The sequence below is a fragment of the Mauremys mutica genome, chromosome 1 (assembly GCF_020497125.1).
Source record: "Mauremys mutica isolate MM-2020 ecotype Southern chromosome 1, ASM2049712v1, whole genome shotgun sequence".
Lineage (NCBI taxonomy): Eukaryota > Metazoa > Chordata > Testudines > Geoemydidae > Mauremys > Mauremys mutica.
This window is the reverse complement of record NC_059072.1, coordinates 342,205,338-342,225,010: the sequence shown is the minus strand read 5'-3', so window position 1 is coordinate 342,225,010 and position 19,673 is coordinate 342,205,338. Positions and strand designations below refer to the sequence as shown.

At 42.1% G+C, this 19,673-nt stretch overlaps 1 protein-coding gene across 3 annotated transcripts; it reads left to right on the top strand.

The window, feature by feature from the left end:
- Window positions 1-3,033: 3,033 nt before the first annotated feature.
- On the top strand, window positions 3,034-16,953 carry PRSS23 (serine protease 23). Of its 3 annotated transcripts, XM_045020277.1 has the most exons (3): window positions 3,034-3,474; window positions 4,612-4,950; window positions 13,602-16,953. In XM_045020277.1, the coding sequence occupies exons 2-3, from the start codon at window positions 4,898-4,900 to the stop codon at window positions 14,731-14,733; spliced, it is 1,185 nt and encodes a 394-aa protein (XP_044876212.1). In that variant the 5' UTR covers window positions 3,034-3,474; window positions 4,612-4,897; the 3' UTR covers window positions 14,734-16,953. The 3 variants fall into 3 exon arrangements, with proteins under 3 accessions (XP_044876212.1, XP_044876230.1, XP_044876222.1); XM_045020295.1 differs by lacking the exons at window positions 3,034-3,474; window positions 4,612-4,950 and adding an exon at window positions 5,164-5,535; XM_045020287.1 differs by lacking the exons at window positions 3,034-3,474; window positions 4,612-4,950 and adding an exon at window positions 5,165-5,531.
- The last annotated feature ends 2,720 nt before the right edge of the window (window positions 16,954-19,673 follow it).

The window sequence follows — 19,673 nt, the reverse complement described above, 5'->3', positions numbered from 1 at the left end:
ATAATCCTCCATGTGACAATCTTTTCATTCTCTCCCCCAGATCCCACTGTTGGGTTTGAAATAACTATTGTAACTCTAAATAAAGTAGCAGTGGCCACCATTTGATGATACTTCAGGGGCCTGAAGTCAATGACAGTCTTTCCATTGACTTCAATGGAATTTGGATCAGGTTCAGAATGTCAGATTTCTTCACTTCCATCTCAGAATAGAGGATTCCTTCAGCCAGCAGAAATTATCTCTGGATAGTGCAGTCCATCTGGGCCCCAGCTCTAGGCTGTCTCATTTGCAACTTGTTCATGAGGTGATGACATATGTTAGCAGGTGTATCATCACTCGATAATACTGCACTGTTAATATACCTTCACCATTATTTAAGTTGTCACTCCTCACTGTTTGCCTACAGAATGGCTTACAGTAACTCAGAGAGCTCAGAATTCAAGATTTTTTTTATGCAGGGGTGATTTCACAAGATACTAGGAGGTCTCATTTCCTAGGAAATACACGTATGAATAAACTGCAACTACAATGCCTCTAATTTTAACTTAATATCCAAAGGAGGAAAAAGACCAATGCTGTTACCTTACTGCTCCCTTCATCTCCTTTTCCTATTTTTATCAGATACTATGGTGATAAGCGCCTATGAATACCTAGATTGGTAGGGCTTTACTCTCACTTTAAGGCCCCTTTACACTTCAAGAGTGGCATAATGTGGCTTTACTGTTAATGAGAATCAGGGCAATGGTCTTTGCACCTTCTCTGATGCTGCCTCCCCGCTTTGGACCAGGCTCTCTTGATTTTGTCCATCTGGAGTTCTCTCTCTTCTTTTAAATCCTCATTCACCCTCCATTCTCAGTGTCAGGCCTGAGATATGGGTTGTCTGACCTGTTGATTAGAGCCAGAGCCCAGCCTAGTGATTCGAGGCAGAGGACAGAAGCCAAAGCCAGAGTCAGAAACCAGGAATTAAGCCAAGGGCCAGAGCTGGAGTTAATAACCAGAGCCAGAGGCAGAAGCCAATAACTAGAACCAATGTTAGAGCCAGAGTCAGAAGCCAGGTAAGGGAGCTGGGCTGAGGGGATTGGTGCAGGACCGGAACAGGGCAGGAGCAGATTGGAGCAATACCGAAACAAGGCAAGCACAGAGTGATTGCAATTGCAAACATAAGCATTGAGCAGCCAGCAACCTACTGCTGCTGCTGAGCTTAAACGTTGACCTGTTGACTCCATTCAGCCAGCTGGGTGGGCTGGCCAATCGGTCAATTATGCAGCAGTCCATCTGGGCTCATTAACCTGTCTGAAGGCTGTGCCAACTAGCCCCGGGGTCAGCTGCAGGAACTCCACCCCAGGGCTCCTGATGCTGAGCACCACAAAACCTTACTAAATTTCTCCTCACAACATCTCTATTAGGTTGGGAAGTGTTGTTACCCCCATTTTTCACATGGGGAATTGAGGCATGGACAGACCAAGTTACTTGTCCAAGGTCTCACAAGGAGCAGAGCCAGGATCAAAACCCAGAACTCCCAGATGCCTCTGTCCATCTCTTCAAGCAACTCCTGCTCCCTTCTTTTCATCACTAATGATCCCCACCTCCAGCCTCTCTCTTTTTTTTTAATAGTTGTCCAGTGTATTGTGATTGTTTTATTTGTCTTAGATTATAAACTCTCTGGAGCAGGAAATGTGTCTTAATCTGTTTGTAAAGTTGTGTGACTTTATGGTTCAATGTAAGCATCTATTAAAAACAATTAAAAAGCTAAAATTAGGAGGATTTTATTCAAAAGTGTCGGGCGTTGACAGCTATGGGAACCAATTGCCTCAAAATCAATTTTAATTTAAAGCTACCTTACCACAGCACTTTACTTGTGGCTTCACCCCTCTGGAAGAGTCCTACAGACTCTATCGAGAGTGGTTTAACTCCCTACTCATATTATCTGTCTGTCTATATCTATCAATCTTAAATTTTGCTATAGCACCTGTCAACATAATATCTAAGTGCTACTCTAGGATGGTGCCTGTTTTGGCTCTTGTCTGGAGAAGAAGTAATCCCTCTAGAGTTATTCATAATCCCTTCTTTCCTAATATTCATTCCCTCTTCCTGCTGGCTAAACAGCAGCTGAGGCCCTTGAGATGCCATGGCGATGATAGATGGACTAGATGAGCTCCAAACAAGAGGAATGGGATTTGGGGAGCAGTTGGGTGGAATGCTGAGGATTGAAGGTTCCATGGCAGTTGGGAATGACAGTAATATTTCTGGGGTTTGCTAACCATTACACGATGTGCAATGCCAATTTCCCTCTGAGCTAGTAGTGACTGACTTAGTACCAACTGCATCTCCCTGTTTACCTTTTAGTGCCTGCCAGTATATTAACTTAGGTTTCTGATGGAGCTGCTTAGCATAGGTCTTTGGAAATCAATATGTGATGCTGTAATCAGCCATTTTAGGGACGCGAGGATACATGCTGAAGCCAAACTGGGTGATGTCATGCACAATTAATATGTATTTCTAACTGTGTTGTCCCCCTTGCTCTTTCCAACCTTCACTTTAAAATCCTTTTGTGAATCCAAATAGATCATTTTCATTGGCTGACAGGGCACCTAGAATCTGGGATTGGTGTTTTTTTAATAATACAAAATCAAAATAAATTAAAGCAAAAAGTATCTGTATATTCCTTGAACTGAGGTTCCAGCACCATCTCAGCTCCTAAGAGTATCCACATGGAAAAGCAATCTATGGCTTATTTAGTAGAGTTTTCTCTGCATTTCAGGCTTTACTAGTTCTTTGTAAAGTTAGGATTAGAGAGAAGGCTCGAATCAACACACAAATTGATTCCTGAAGAATGTATACTTATTGCATGGGCTAATGGAAATCAGCAGGGAATTCTGGCAAAAACGACAGGGATTTCCCCCTCAAATCTGCAGGATTTTTGCATCTGTGTTTTTATCTATTTTTCTTGGCTCTTCTTTTCTTTTCCTGCCAGATATCATTATATAGATTAAACAAAGATGGGCAATTAAAAATAAAAATAGACATAATATATCATACAAATAATTAGAATCATATATTTGCATGATGTGGCAATAGCTTTGGGATACATTGCAGAGCTGTGTGACAAAATGCATTTGGACTCATCCTGCAAACATGCATGTGAGCAAATTAATGCACGTGAAGAGCCCCACTGATGTTACTACTTGGGTGTGTAAGGTTACACATGTGGGAAAGCATTCAGCAGTCAGAACAGGGGTCAGCAAACTATGGCCCATGGGCCACATCCGGCCCATCAGACCATTTAATCCTCAGCTCCCGCCAGGGAGCGGGGTTGGGAGTTTACCCCACTCCGGTGCTCCAGCCAGGGAGCAGGGTTAGGGGCTTGCCCCGCTCCGCACGGCTCCCAGGAAACATCCGGTTCCTACGTAGTACAGGGAGGCCGCCTGGCCGTGCCTCGGAGCCGGAGGAGGGACATGCTTCTGGGAACTGCTTGTGGTAAGCACCACCTGGAGCCTGCACCCCTGAGCCCCTTCCATGTCCCAACCCCCTGCCACAGCCCTGATTCCCCTTCCACCCCCGAACCTCTCGATCCCATCAGAGTCCCCTCTTGTACCCCAAACCCCACATCCCCAGCCCCACCCCTGAGCCCGCACCCCCAGCCAGAGCCCTCACCCCCCCATGCCCCAACAGCCTGCCCATCCCTGATCCCCCTCCCGCCCTCTGAACCCACTGGTCCCAGCCCAGAGCCCCCTCCTGCACCCCAAAACCCTCATCCCTAGCCCCACCCCAGAGCCCGCACCCCCAGCCAGAGCCCTCACACCCCTCTCCTGTACCCCAACCCCCTGCCCCAGTCCTGATCTCCCTCCCGCCCTCCAAACCCCTCGGTCCCAGCCTGGAGCCCCCTCCTGCACCCCAAACCCCTCACCCCCAGCCCCAACCCAGAGCCTGCACCTCAAGCTGGAGCCCTCGACCCCTTCTGCATCCCAACCCCCAATTTTGTGAGCATTCATGGCCCACCATACAATTTTCATACCCAAATGTGACCCTCAGGCCAAAACGTTTGCCCTCCCGAGTCAGAATCTTCTTTATTAAACTGAATAAATAAATAAAATTTGTACATAGGGAGAAATCCTGGTCCCATTGAAGGCAGTGGCAAACTCCCACTGACATCAGTGGGGTCAGGATTTCACCTCAATGTCTGGTCCCACAGCCGTTGTTAGTGTGAGTACCTGCCCATCCTGCCTTTACTTTGAATTGACCAGCTGACTCCTGCAAGATAAGAAGTTAAGGCTTATAAGTGTCATTTGTAACATCCTTTATTAAGCAACAATATCACAATTATCAGAGGGGTAGCCGTGTTAGTCTGGTTCTGTAGAAGCAGCAAAGAATCCGGTGGCACCTTATAGACTAACAGACGTTTTGCAGCATGAGCTTTCGTGGGTGAATACCACAATTGTACACTAACAGCCACGAACACTGCAGCCTCACTATTGTAAGTTGTGCTTTAGACCATGACTGCAGAATTCAGTGTGCTACAGCAGGGGTGTGACAGTCCGAGAGTGGGTTAGTTAGAGGGAGTCAGCTGTTCTCCCATCTATTTTATTCATCTGATTAAGATCATAAACTTCTCAGGGAAGGATCATGGCAGTCAAAGCCCTGCGTCTTCACATATGGCAGTGACACGCTCAGTATTAACGCCACCATGGATGGGGTAGGTGGCACCTTGTAAACCATCCGGCACACAGCGCCCCAAGCAGAGGACCGAGAGCTTTGGGATCCAGTTTTCAAACAGCGAAACAAGCGCCGGAAAATCACCCGAAGCAGACTAGGCACTGGCCGTTCCCTGGGGCTGGAGAGGAACTGCGGGCTGCCCCGAGGATTTTTGGAGGGGGGTGGCCAGAGGATCTTCGCCACGGAAATGCCCGCTTGGAGGGGGGGAGCGCATCTTGCATCTTTGCAATTCTCCCCACGGTAAGGCGCAAGCGGTGCGGGCGCAGGGAGGCGGCGCGGCGGCCGCTGGCTCCTCTTTGTGCAGCGAGTGCGCACAGAAGGGGTGTGTGTGCCTGGAGTGGGGGTGCTGCGCGGGGGGAGGGGCAGTGGATCTGCAGCACCAGGCCAGCCTCCTGCTCCTCCAGCAATCCGGAGTGCGGGTGGGTTGGGTCACATGGCGCCTGCGCTGCTGAGGCGCCAGTTGCTGTTTGCAGGGAAGTTTTGGTAGCAGCGGCAGGAGCCGGAGGGCTCTAGGGTGACACCTGCAAGGAGGACTTAGCTGCCTCTTCCAGTCCCCCCCCTCGGAAGCTTTCTAGCCAATGCAGGAGAGTTGTGCATTGGGGATCGCGAGGGAAATGCATCTGGAAGCCCCAAAGGGTGTGTAGGAACCTGAGCATTTCACTGAGGGGGTGATAGGAGGAGGCAGGTCTGAGTCAGCGAGAGATTCCATCGGAAGGCAGCAGAGGAACCTGGAGTTATGGGACCAGACCCTTCACCTGCCTGATCTTGCTCAGAAGGGCACGTAGCTGTAAACCTGACTGAGCCTTGCATGTGAGGAGGTGGTAAGTACGTACAGCGATCCTGGACATTAAGGTTTTGGAAAGGAGTGCAAGTGTAACCGACCTGGCTGGCATATGCTCTGCACAAAGCTCGAAGGGGACAGTTCCTTCTGGGGCTGGGGATGCTGACTTTTTTTAAGGGAAAGTCGTTGGGTCTATAACTTTGACAAGCTATAAAACAGTCTGCTACCAAAAAAAATGCAAATTCCTACAGCAGATCACTGATCCATGGATCAGTATTAGCCAGAGGGTGGACAAAGCAAAGGGTATTGGGATGAGGATAACCAAGTTGCCTAGATAAGATGTGTTAATCGTATTACTAACTGTCTCTTTACTCGGTTAAAGTAGTTTTTGTGCGGAGAAAGATACAAGTGCAAAATCTCACCGAGATCTGATCATCAGACATAGTTGATACGGACAAAATAGAAGAGTAATTTCAGGCTAGAAGATGCAGAATCCAAAGTCAATATCACATTTCCTAATTGAGAAATAGTCTTGGGACCTTTAGCCCAGTGCAGTTTATTTATTTATTTAGGAAGAATGAAATCATTGGTACTAGTTATCAGAAAGACACTAGCCAGTAAAGTAAATAGAATCCAGGGAATTATTTAATGACAGCTGTCTTTCCTCCACTGATTTTGCCTGCCCTCAGTTTTGTTCACACATTTTTAGGAAGCATAAGGCAATTTCTTTGGGTGGAAATTAATGTTTAACTCTTATCTACATGAATGTGAACACACCCTGGCCAACCTCCCTCCCCCTAAAAATATATCTAGCAAACAAAAAGGAGAAAAATGTTTTTTCTTGGATTCTGATTGTGAACTGAAATCACCTAACTCCTGAAACTATAGTATCACACTTGTTGGATGCATACACTTATTTTTCAAGCTATAATCATTCATCATAGTTGTTAATTTTTAAAGAGAAGAAAAAACATGCCTAGTAGAAGTGACATTGTGCAAATTATATCATTTTGAAATACAAACAGAGACTGGCAGAGCATCTTATGAGAAAATAGCTGATAAAAATCATGTTTGCTTTATTTCACACTGGGTGACACCCAGGAGACATTCACGATAGCCAGCAGTTGGAGCAAGTTCTCCTAGATAAGGAGTTGTGGTGCTGAGCTCTGCACTGAATGGCTGAAGGTCTATTGATAATATATTTTTGTTAAAGAAATATATTAAATTACCTGTATTTTAGGCTATTGCTACAACTGGGGACATTCAGTCTTGTTCTGAGGGTGGGTGATAGCTTGAGTGCAGATCTGCTTTGTAATGTCCCATAGGGCAGTGGCTCTCAACCTTTCCAGAGTACTGTACCCCTTGCAGGAGTCTGATTTGTCTTGTGCACCCCCAAATTTCAGCTCACTTAAAAACTATTTGTTTACAAAATCAGACATAAAAATACAAAAGTGTCACAGCACACTACTACTGAAAAATTGCTTCCTTTCTTATTTTTACCATATAATTATAAAATAAATTAACTGGAATATAAATAATGTACTCTCATTTCACTGTATAGTATATAGAGCAGTATAAACAAGTCATTGTATGAACTTTTATTTTGTACTGACTTGGCTAGTGCTTTTTATGTAGCCTTTTGTAAAACTAAGCAAATATCTTAGATGAGCCGATGCACCCCCGGAATACCTCTGTGTACCCCAGGGGTACATATACCCCTGGTTGAGAACCACTGTCATAGGGAACAGTGTTTTGGCAACTGCAATAATGCCTGTCACACTACATTACAGTGTGTATCGCTCAGGTTGGTTGATATCAGTGACCATGTGTATCATCACTTACAATTTGTTAGTTTAGAGAATGGTCCATAATCTATGATCCTGTGTAATGAAAACCAAAATTATTTTATAGCAAGGGGGGAAAATGGATGGGGGTGGGTGAGTGGGGAGGCAGACAAAAATCTTCTAAAGAAATTGAACTAATTGGTAACAATATAAATGTGGTTCTATTTCTTTTTTTGTGTCACTCTAGTATATGTGCCAAAATGCCCGTTGTGCCTACTGTATATGTTGGCAGATATCTCTGGCTAGCTAGTATCAAAATCTGTTTCAGGTTTTCCAGCACTTCTCTTCTTATAATCTTCAAACTAGTGGAGAAGGGACGGAGTGAGTGAAACTTTACTCAGCCACTGGCCTCACTGTTCAGTGTCACTGACAGACTAATGTATATGTGTTATGTTTTAATTGCACTGAGGGCTTTGGTAGCTCTTAAACTGGTGCTCGGTTAGTTCTGTGTTTTAACAAGTTTCATGACTAAGAAAAGCAGCTGAGGTATTTTGGCACAGTGATAACAGTAATTTTGGTTCATTTCTGTCATTTGGATTGAGGTAAGTTTTGATTGTTTTTTTTGTCACAGCCTTATGGAAAAACTTTCTTCATTTCAAAATGTAATGGAGACTAGTCTGGTTATAGGATTTCACACTGTATGTTCCAGGATTTATTTTCATTTTACAGTCTATTACGAGTACCACCCCTGAATGCGGAACTCTTCCAAAAATGTACTTGCTTATTAGAAGATGAGTCATGTACACACCGAACAAGGCAGTTCTCTTTCCCCAGCATTTTCTTAAGGCATGCCTGTCTATTGCAGACAGGAAAATGTGTCTGCAAGTGTTCTAGTAGCATGAGGAGTCCCAGAGTAGCAGTCAGTGTTTCCATTCCCAAAGCAATTGTAATGCCATTATCACACTTGATCATGTACAAAACACTTTCTGGAGGTTCCTATCCTGCATAGCAGAGCAATATTTTGTATTGAGTAAAAGAGTATGCAGCACTTCTGACATAATTCACTAAAGTGTCATTGTAGCTGTGTTGGTCCCAGGGTATGAGAGAGACAACGGTAGGTGAGGTAATGTCTTTTATTGGACACTCTGGTTACCTTCTGAGGAAGAGCTTGAAAGCTTTTCCCTCCCACCAGCAGAAGTTGGTCCAGTAAAAGATATTACATCACCTGCATTGTCTCTCTCAGAATTCAGTAAAAACAGAACAATAGTTTCTGTAGTATAAACAGTTGTACATTACAGAACGGTATTCTCACCAATGAATTAAAAATGTTACAATAATCAGTCAAAACATGCTTCATTTCTTTTCCATTTTATCTTGTTTTCTGACATCTTTGAGCAAGACTTACAAAATAATCATTATTTGAATCTAGTTCAAGGGTAATATGGCACAGAAATGTCCTGCCTACTATTTATTTTCTTTAAAACTAGAAATGAAGGGGTAAATACTAGGCTCCCTTGGAATAAATTTGGCATGGTGCCTAATTTTGGTTTCAGAATTAGGGAACATCCACTAGCTTTAAAAAATAGACATGTTTCCCTCAGACAACTTTTTAAGATGATTCCCCCATATGGAAAGAAATGACATGCAGTGGTTTGCATCCCATGATAAATTGTACACATTTTTTTCTACTTACTGTACATCAGAATAAGCTTGGTTAGATATATATCTACCTGAATTTCTATGATTTTAACAGTGAAACAATAGTAATTTATTATCTGGATACATTACACAGACTGAAACAAATGTCCCACTCTGTAATCAGTTTTGGCTACTAAGCTGACACGGAAGCTTTTAATTTTTTTCCTCTAGTGCCTTATTTATGTTTTGATAAGAACTGAGATAACAAAACAGTAGTTGATTAAACGGCCTTTACGTCCAATAAACTCACAGTGGGATCAGGCAGCACTAAAGACAGGGAAAAGTTATAGGAAGCTTTAAATTAATTGCTGTAAAGCCCGTTTTAAAAAAGTTCATAGTAGGCACAGATGTGATTCATTCTTTTGAAACATGTTTTCTGGGCACATGTACAGTTCCAACACACTCATCTTATTCTCCTCATTGGAAGGCTACCCTCTGCTGGCTGAAACTACATTTACACAGAGAAGGAGAAACGTTCAGCTTTGGACAAATGATGGTCTACAGCAGTGGTTTTCAACCTGTGGTCCGCAGACCCCAGGGTTCCACAGACTCTGTCTAAGATTTCCAAAGGGTTCCGTAACTCCATTTGAAATTTTTTAAGGGTCTGCAAATGAAAAAAGGTTGAAAACCACTGGTTTACAGCATGAAACAGTTTCATTCTCCCCCTTCTGCCCACTCCTAAATAAACCAGCTAAGGGTGAGTGGCAATTGTGTCACCAGGAGTGGCTTTATGTGACATTAATTAAAAAGGAATCTGATGTGTATGTGTGAAACTTCATATGTCTTAAGGGGAGGTCTTCATGTTGCTCTAGAACTTTGGGAAAGACAGAGGTCCAAAAAGAAGCCTGTTAGTGTGCAGTTCCAGTAATGGGATACATTACTTTGTACACTACCTAGCCAGAATGTCATCTATACTAAGTTCCTAATGGTTCCCATATATGGTCCTCCCTATCACAAATAAGGTTAGCTCTCAGCTGACTAATGCAAGAACATATGGTCTACAGAGCTGGAATGGTAAGATTTGTTTTTGTTAGTTTGTTATTCTGTGCTTTTCCTTTCACTCTTATACAACCAACGCTCACTATGCCATCTTTCTGCCAATTTGCGGCTGCCTAATTCATTAGATTTAGCAAGACCCCGCTGGTTTCCAATATTAATCCAACAGTTTGCTGTCTAAATCGTGTTTGTGTGTAAGTTCAGGATGCAAGGAAGGAAAGGGAGCATGAGAAGTTAACATTTCTAGCTGAATAAATGAGCAGCCATTTCCCAGTCTTATGAGGTCTCTGATTTTGTAATTATTATTGATATTCAAGGCTGGCTAAGATTTTCCAGATGTTCCAGAAGTGACTAATGATGGTGGGTGCCTAACATCACGCAGCCTTCAGAGGGTGGGGGCTCAACACTTTCTGAAAATCAGGCACCTTTAAGGCGTCTATTGTTTGGCATTCAAAAATCGAGGCACCCCAAATCACTAGTTATTTCTGAAAATCGTATAGCCACTTCTGGGGCTAGGAACTGGGGCATTATGCTCCGCCCCCATTCACCAAGTCTATAATCTACACGTCTTATCTGCTTTTTAGTGGTGTGACAGAACTCTAATTTGCTGTGAAACGCAGCTTATGTCCTGAATGTAAGAAGGCCATGCTAGGTCAGACCAATGGTCTGTCTAGCCCAGTATCCTGTCTTCCGACAGTGGCCAGTGCTGGATACTTCAGGGGGAATGAACAGAACAGGCCAATTATTAAGTGGTCCATTCCCTGTTGTCCAATCCCAGCTTCTGTCACTCAGAGGTTTAGTTGTGTCCGTGACCATTTTGCCTAATAGCCATTGATGGACCTTTCCTCAGTGAACTTATCTAAGTCTTTTTTGAATACAGTTATACTTTTGGCTTTCACAACAGCCCCTGGAAATGAATCCCACAGGTTTACTGTGCATTGTGTGAAGAAGTACTTCATTATTTTTGTTTTAAACTTGCTGCCTCTTAGTTTCATTGGTTGGCCCCTGTTTCTTGTGTTATGTGAAGGGGTAAATTACACTTCCCTAATTCACTTTTTCCACACCATTCATGATTTTATAGACCTCAATCATATCCCCTCTGAGTTGTCTCTTTTATAAACTGAACAGTCCCAGTCTTTTTAATGTCTCCTCATATGGAAGTTGTTCCATCCCCCTAATCATTTTTGTTGCCCTTTTCTCAACCTTTTACAATTCTAATATATATATATACTTGAGATGGGGCAACCAGAACTGTATGCAGTATTCAAGGTGTGGGCATACCATGGATTCATATAGTGGCATTATGATATTTACTGTCTTATTATCTGTCCCAGGCCTAATGGCTCCTAACTTTCTGTTAGCTTTTTTGACTGCCATTGCACATTGAGCAAATGTTTTTGAGGATCTATCCACAATGACTCCTAGAGCTCTTTCTTGAGTGGTAACAGCTAATTTAGACCCTGTCATTTTGTAATATAGTTGGGATTTTATCTTTTCCAATGGGCATTACTTTGCACTTACCAACATTGAATTTCATCTGCCATTTTATTGCCTAGTCACACAGCTTAGTGAGGTCCTTTTGTAACTCTTCACCCTCAGCTTTGGATGTAACTGTCTTGAGTAATTTTGTATTGTCTGCAAACTTTGCCACCTCTCTGTTTACCCCCTTTTCCAGATCATTTATGAATATGTTGAACAGCACTGGTCCCCGTACAGATCTTCAGGGGAACCCGTTATTTACCTCTCTCCATTGTGAAAACTGACCATTTATTCTTACTCTTTGTTTCTATCTTTTAACCAGTTACTGATCCATGAGAGGACTTTCCCTCTTATCCCATGACTTAAGAGCCTTTGGTGAGGGACTTTCTGAAAGTCCAAGTGCATAATATTAACTGGATCACCCTTATCCACATGCTTGTTGACCCCTTCAAAGAATTCTAATAGATTGGTGAGGCATGATTTCCCTTTACAAAAGCAATATTGACTCTTCCCTAATATATCATATTCATTCTGAAAGATGAGCTTTGCATACCTTTGTCTTAGTATCAATTACTACAAATGATGCTGACTGTAAAATTATCCAGAAGTAATATTTGAATCAGACACCATTATCCTCTGCCAGCCCATGGTTCCCTAAGGGCTCCCCAGCACAGCTTAGGAACAGAGAACTGTTTTGTAAAGAGTTGGGGAGACTTATTTGCTTTTTAGTTCTTAGACACTTTCTGCAACCGTTTGTTGTAGTTTATTCACTTGAGGCATTTCAGGAATGATCATGCAGCCATTATCAGTGTAACCAGCAGGGTTTCAATATACATAAGCTCAACATAATTGTGATGTTTTGTTTGTATAATCCTCGTTCAAGAGAAGTTCTGCCTGCCTTCTCGCACCGAGCACTATGGCTCCTGCAGCGATTCAGCTGTATGGCTAATTTTCAAATAAACTTCAGTTACACATTTTCTTTGTTCTCTGCTGCTTGAGACACTCCGCCTGTGGTTCATAAACAATTTACAGTCCCTCTGCACTGTAAGAGGGTTGGTTTGCATTTCTAATTATTTTGATTTACTGTGGAATAAGTCAATATGTTAGCTGAAAGTTCCTTCAGTACCTATCATCTTTTCTTCATTAGCTACCCTCACATAATAGTCGGATCTTCCCCATGCAAGCCTAAGGGGGAAAGTATGTTAAATAGACTAGAAACCCTCCTCTGTCTTAAACTGCAGGGGAAGCAAGCCTCTAATATACCAGTGCTACAGAAACATGCCACCCGTGCAGTTACTTCATCCGCTTGATTAATTGTTAACCAAGATTATAAGCCCCTGGGAGCAGGAGCCCTCTATTTACTGCTTGTTTGTACAGTGCTGGGATCCTGGTCTCAGTGAGGGCCTCTAGGGGTTACTGGAATGTACGTAATGGATTCTAAGTCAATTCATTGTAGCCTCTGAATGCAGGTATATGCCTGGCATTTTTTTCTGCTCCCCTAAAGATGCTGAGTACCTGCAGTTCCCACTGATGTCAACGGGAGATGCTGGTGCTCAGCCCCTCTGGAGAACCAGGAAGCCACCTATTTACAACGGTGTAGCCAAATTTAGATTTAGTTTCCTAATCTTGGCACCCAAATTCGAAAGTGTCAGCCTGAGGGGTTTGTTACAATGTATATGTTAACCTAGCAGACAGCCTCATACCCAGTAAAAGAGGAATTTGAAACAATTGGGACCATTAAAATTCCTGGTTGGGAGCAGGGAACTCTTCATAGGGGGCTTATGAAGTGGAGTCTGCAGGGTGTGATATAGGCTGCCTGACATAAAATTGTGCTATAGCTGCAATGCTACCAGTTCGCTAAGAACAGAAAAACAATCAGTTGTTAACTCAGGGCTGGCAGTAGACCACATAAATAATCCCAAGGTTAAGTACAAGCTTTAAGTGAGCTATGATGTATTATTCGGAACTTTTCCTTCCCCCAGTTACAAATCGCCTGATCCTGTGCACTGGCTTCAATAGGATCAGGATTTAGCCTTAAGTAGGGATAAAATTTCAGAACAATGCCAGGCATTTTGTTTGGCTATCAAACTATTGCTTTGCAATGGTGAATGAATGTTCGCTTTAATAACCAGAGGATCCTTTTCTTTCCCCAGATTGGTGTTCAGCATGGCAGGTGTGCCAACTTTGATCCTTTTCCTGTGCACTATTAAGGATGTTCTACCCTCCAATTCCCGCTGGAAACCAACCTGGCCATCTTACAAAGTTCCAGTAATCTTGCCACAATCTACCCTTAATCTAGACAAACCACAGTTTGATGCAGAAACCAAACTGGAGGTAATATCCTCTTGTGGCCTAGAGTGCCACAAGCGTTCCCCGCTGCCGACGTTTGAAGAAGTGAAGGACTACCTGTCCTATGAGACCTTGTATGCCAATGGTAGTCTTGTTGAAACTGAAGTAGGCATTTACATTATCAGCCGTGGCAGTGATGGGTCACAAAGCAGATCTCGAACAAAAAGGCAGATCTATGGCTACGACAGCAGGTTTAGCATTTTTGGCAAGGACTTCTTGTTGAATTACCCTTTCTCCACGTCGGTGAAGTTGTCCACAGGTTGCACGGGGACGCTGGTGGCAGAAAAGCACGTCCTTACTGCAGCTCACTGCATCCATGATGGCAAAAGTTACGTCAAAGGAGCCCAGAAACTGAGGGTGGGCTTCCTGAAGCCTAAAGTGAAACATGGTAACAAAGGGGCTAATATCACGAGCTCAACAATGCCTGAAAAAATGAAATTCCAGTGGATCCGAGTGAAACGGACACATGTCCCTAAAGGATGGATCAAAGGAAATGCCAATGATATAGGCATGGATTATGACTATGCCCTGTTGGAGCTCAAGAAGCCACACAAAAGAAAATTTATGAAGATAGGTGTGAGCCCACCAGCTAGACAGTTGCCTGGAGGGAGGATTCACTTCTCTGGCTATGACAATGATCGTCCGGGAAATCTGGTTTACCGTTTCTGTGATGTCAAAGATGAAACATTTGACCTCTTGTATCAGCAGTGCGATGCCCAGCCAGGGGCGAGCGGGTCTGGGGTGTATGTGAGGATGTGGAAGAGACAGCATCAGAAATGGGAGCGGAAAATTATTGGAATATTTTCAGGGCATCAGTGGGTGGACATGAATGGCGCCCCACAGGATTTCAATGTGGCTGTTCGCATCACACCCCTCAAATATGCACAGATCTGTTACTGGATCAAAGGCAACTATCTTGACTGTAGAGATGGATAAAGACAATGAACCTTTCAGAAAGCACTTAATAGCCTTAATTACTTATCCAAGGAAAAGCCAAACTTCTATTGTTATGAATATATGTGATTCTACTTTGAAACACCTGGACATAATTTATAAAATTACAAGCCGGCCACCTTGTTCTTTGGAAGGTGATTGTGTGACATAATTGCAGTTAGAAAATGTTAATTTGAGGAGGTAGAAAAACTGTTGGGAGGGGAGAGCTCAGGTGGAATTGCTGACTTTGCAGCTCTAGCAATTTAAGATTAACTTGGAGGTTGGTAAACAATGCAAAATCTGAAGGGTCTCCAAAAAGCTGTATGAAAGGAATGCTGTCGGGTAACTCACACCTGCTTTGTTTGTACCCCCAACACAGGATTAATAGAAATGTTTTAATCTGAAATTTTAAACTAAAATATTTCTATTATATTGGAGGTAAAAAGGGGTATTTAGCAACAAACCCCCACCTGCAGTGTTTGCCACCCAAACGTTGCTATATTGTGCTAGTGCATGAGAACCAGAGTGCAAGAGAGACTAGGCTTACATTGTTGAAGATGAATGTCATGCAAATAACATATAGGGTAAATAAATAGATGTGATTTTTCCAATTTTAACATTTGAGTGATTTGAGGCTTTCTGAGTAACATAGGTGAGAAAATACTTTTTAAACATATAGGCCATAATTATGCAAAGCCAGGCATGCATAGAATTTGAGTCACACAAGTGGTGCCATTGAGTTCTGCTCACTTAAGCAGAGTTATACATGGGATTAATTTTTTAGCATCTGGGCCACAATTGTTAACATGACAGTGTCCCTATACATATATTGTATAGAAGGTGTATAGGGGGGAGAGAGTTGTTTCCTTTTATGACTTATCTAGATCTTTAATCATGGAAAATGTCTAGCTCTCAGCGTCCCCTCCAGCAATGCAAGCCCTTTGGGAGGGGAGAAGAACCATCCTGAGTCTTCTTGGCTTCCTAAGTTGTAAGGCCTTAAAGTAAATAGAAGGAGAGAGGATGATGTAGTTGTTACTACATTTTTCCTTCTATCCCTTGAAAATCAGTGCCCTTCTTCCCACAGATGGATGAGAAAGAAAGAAAAGATTTGTTAACTAGATTTCTATGTGTATCTCTGCCACCCCACTTTGACAGTGTACCTTAACCCAGATCTTGACTTCTTATTTTTTCTTACAGCATTTGGGGCAGTTTTCTTTCAAAATTGCAAGTTATGAGCAGTTCTTGACACACAACAGCTCACCAGTTCTGCAGCTGTAATGGAGCTAATTGAAAGAGCCAAATTGTAGGATGTAATCCGAAATATGGATAAAATGATTCACTGGTGTCTCTTGTAGACATTGATGCCTGTAATTTTACTGTAGTAAAATCATAATTCCAACAAAAACTACCTTTTTATGAGTTGAAAAAACCCAGCCAAATACTGTTGTGCAGCAAACAATGTCAGTAAAACAAAGAACTTTCTACACATAATATTTCTCAGGTGGATTACACAACTGTATTTCAGTAACATTGCTAGGCTAGTGTCATGGCAGCCTGGCACCACTCTTTAAATAGGAAGGCGGACACTGGTTCAAACTCCAGTCTCCGTTCCATCCATGCATCTTCCACTAACTTCTGAAGCTTGTTGAGTTATGCACGGATGTTACCAGGGCAAAGAGCAGCACTGTCCAGCAAAATGGCTGAGCTGAACAAGATTGAGTCTAGGTAGGCTTGTTCCTGAGCTTTTTATGAAAATTGTAATTCAGTTAAGCCTTATTTTTCTTTCACTTTTCTAATTTTTGTGGTGTGGGAAAACACACTCCTGATGGTGCTTTATCTTTCTAGAGGCTTTGGCTCTAGTTCTGAAAGCCATTTTTGCTAGAGCAGCCTAAACATGTTTTTGATAGCAGGTGCAGTGTTCAAACCTGTGGTACCCTTCCTTGCTGGGTGTTTGCATTCAGATACATACAGTTACTAATGCTTTAAAAATATGAGTAATCACCATATGTATTTGACAGACTTCTGCCTTTTTTATTCTAGATTTACTTTATTTTGTGGCTGTTAGCCAGAGCACTTCTGTTTGAATGTATCACAGTGAATAAAGAAAAGTAATGGAATTCCAATGCAGACACTCTTGTACTTGTACCATACCTGGGTTTGTAACTTCTTTTAGCTGTTACTTATTTGTAAAGACATTCAAATACAAGCACAGTTGTATCCACATCCTTGATGCTGTTTCTTCATTTATTTCCTTTCAGCTTTCTTTCCTCCACAGTCATTGCAGATAATCAAATGTATTTCAGTAGAGATGATTATTTAACCCTACTGATAGGCTTCTGGAAATCCTCGCCTGCATGGGATCATTGCATTTCCAAAATAAGAGTCATAGGATCATCTTAGAGATGAAAATGACCTATTACAACACATAGTCATACTCATTCTTAGTGTAACTCCACTGAAGTAAAGGGAGGAATTTGGCCCAATGATTCTGTCTCTTGTAAGTACAGGATATAATCTCATGACAAAGAATATAATGGACCTGATTTTCCTCCTCTCACATTGGTGTAAATTGGAAATAACCCCTTTGACAACAATAGTTACAGCGAGAGGAGAATGGGTCATTGAGTGAAAATATGTTGCATGCACTGAATTTTGTTTTTAGATGTGAAAGATGGTGTGTGCAATTTTGAGAATTTAGTCCCTGATTCATTGAAACACATAAGCACATTCTTACTTTCCATTAAAGCACGTTCTTAAGTGCTTTGCTGGACTGAGGCCTTAGCTCCCAGGTACTGAAGCATCTTAATATAAATATAGAGATGCTGTTAAGGCTGGTGGAGTGAACATTTTCAATAGGCAAGCCAACTGGTATGTATAATTTTGTATCAGTCCAATTACCAGCATGCTTATGCAGCAAGTTTAGAAAGAGGTCGTGGGGGATCACTTTCCTCTTACCATAACCCCATGCATGCACTAGGTTTTTAATGAGAAACTCAAGGGAATTTGTAGACATTTTGGGTGGAATTTTCATATGTGCTCAGCATTGGCTTAACTGCTCCCAGTCACTTCAGTGGAAGTTTTGCCACTGTTTTCAGTGGGAGCAGACTGAGGCCAATGTTTTTTTTTAGGCCAGTGGTTTTGAAAATCCCACTCTCTGAATGTATTTGTCTTGATGTTATAATTGGGGCATATTTTAACGAGAGAAAACCAGCTCATCAAGGGGGCAAAAATAACTTTTTTTTTAAAGGCACAATACGATAAACTACATCTAACAATATACCACATTGCTTTTATATCTCAGTATAGTGCAGAGAAGGAACCTGGATATTCTGGTTAGTTTTAGATTGTGGTACATGGAAAGGATTATATGGGATGAAGCGAACCTTTCCTGTTACAGCAGCCTTACAAGGCTGACATAGGGTAAATCCTGGTTAGTCTGAAATAACTCTCCCCTCTGGATGGAGGGGTTGTGGTGGGGAGGATGGAAACTGAAAAGAAGCAAGAACACAGAACATTCTCAGCTCTCCCAGAAGGCCATGCTGAGCTTGTTTCACTGAGAACTGTAGAATGTCAACATGGTCCATTGTCAGAGCAAATGTATTCTCCTTGAATCTCTAATTGCTTTGCAATGAAATTCCCAGGTCTGGCTGCGTATAGTGCAGTGATGATCTTAAAGTTCCATGCTGAACTCTGAGCAAGTATAATACATGCTTGAAATTCTTTTCCGTGTTGCCACTTAATCTGCCATTTGTTAGCCCTTCCTGGTAGAATGCCAACTCAATATGCACACTGTCTTTTTCAAGAGAAGCTTTCAAAGAATGGAAAGAGCATGCCGGGTGGGTAGAAACATTTCTGTTTTCTTGGCGTGAAAAGAAATGGTGGACAGCCCAAAGCAGCAGAGAGAGGAGTGGAGTTAAATAGGGCATCACTACAGCATATAATAAGAACAGGACTTAAATCAGTGTATTGGTCACATTTTATAAATGATGATTTACATTTCCATAACATTTTTATCTGAGAATCTAAAGACACATTATAAGTATAAATTAATTAATCAAAATGCCTCTGCGAGATAGGTAGGTAAGTAGTAGTATCTGACTTTTTAAAGACATGAAAACTGAGACAAAGAGAGCTTAGGCCAAAATTTCTAAACATATAGATGCCTAATCTACAGATAAATAGGTGGCCTGATTTACAGGTGTCCTAAACTCCTATTTAGGAACTCAAATATGGAGCTTGGTTGTCCATAGTTAGGCAACCATCTTTGAAAATTCTGGCCTAAGTGACTCCTCCATGGTCACACAGGCATCTGAAAGGTGTATTACCATGGACACTACTTAAATGTGGATTTGTGTAGGTGAGTAGAAAAAGGGGAGTCCAAAACTGGAAGGGAAAACATCTGAGTGGCCTGAGCTCTTGCCAATGGTAATGAGAAATTGGGTGAAAATTAGCAATAACACTTTGCATTTCTATGAAGCCTGGTTCTGAAATAAGTTAGTGTCTTTCTATTAACTCAGGGAGACTATGAATCAGGCTCATAGTGCTTTTTGGCTAAGGATTTGAAAGTACTTCACAAACAACCGCTGAGTGAGTTTATATAAAGTTTGGGGATAGTGGAGGAGAGACGCTCATATTCTTATGCAAAGAGTTTATTGGATGGTTAATGTTTTTGTTAAAAGAAAATAAAAATTAAGAGCATGAATGTAGACCAATGTGTATGCACAGCTGTAGTTAAAGAACTAGACACCTTTATACTCAGTCAAACATAGGATTATATTATACAAGAAATTCAGTTCACTCCACATAATGAAATTGTCTGTTATATGTAACTGAAATTCATCAACATTCACTAACTTCGGATTCAGAAATCACTGGTTACTGTACTTTGAAGATTTTCTTTTCCTGATAAGTGACCATGGAGGATCATGTGTAATACATGACGG

Bases quoted from the DNA above. Each gene is read 5' to 3' on its own strand.
- PRSS23 (XM_045020277.1), top strand. From the start codon at position 4,898: ATGCCCGCTTGGAGGGGGGGAGCGCATCTTGCATCTTTGCAATTCTCC. The intron at 4,951-13,601 runs GTAAGGCGCAAG...TTCTTTCCCCAG, and splicing joins TCTTTGCAATTCTCCCCACG to ATTGGTGTTCAGCATGGCAG.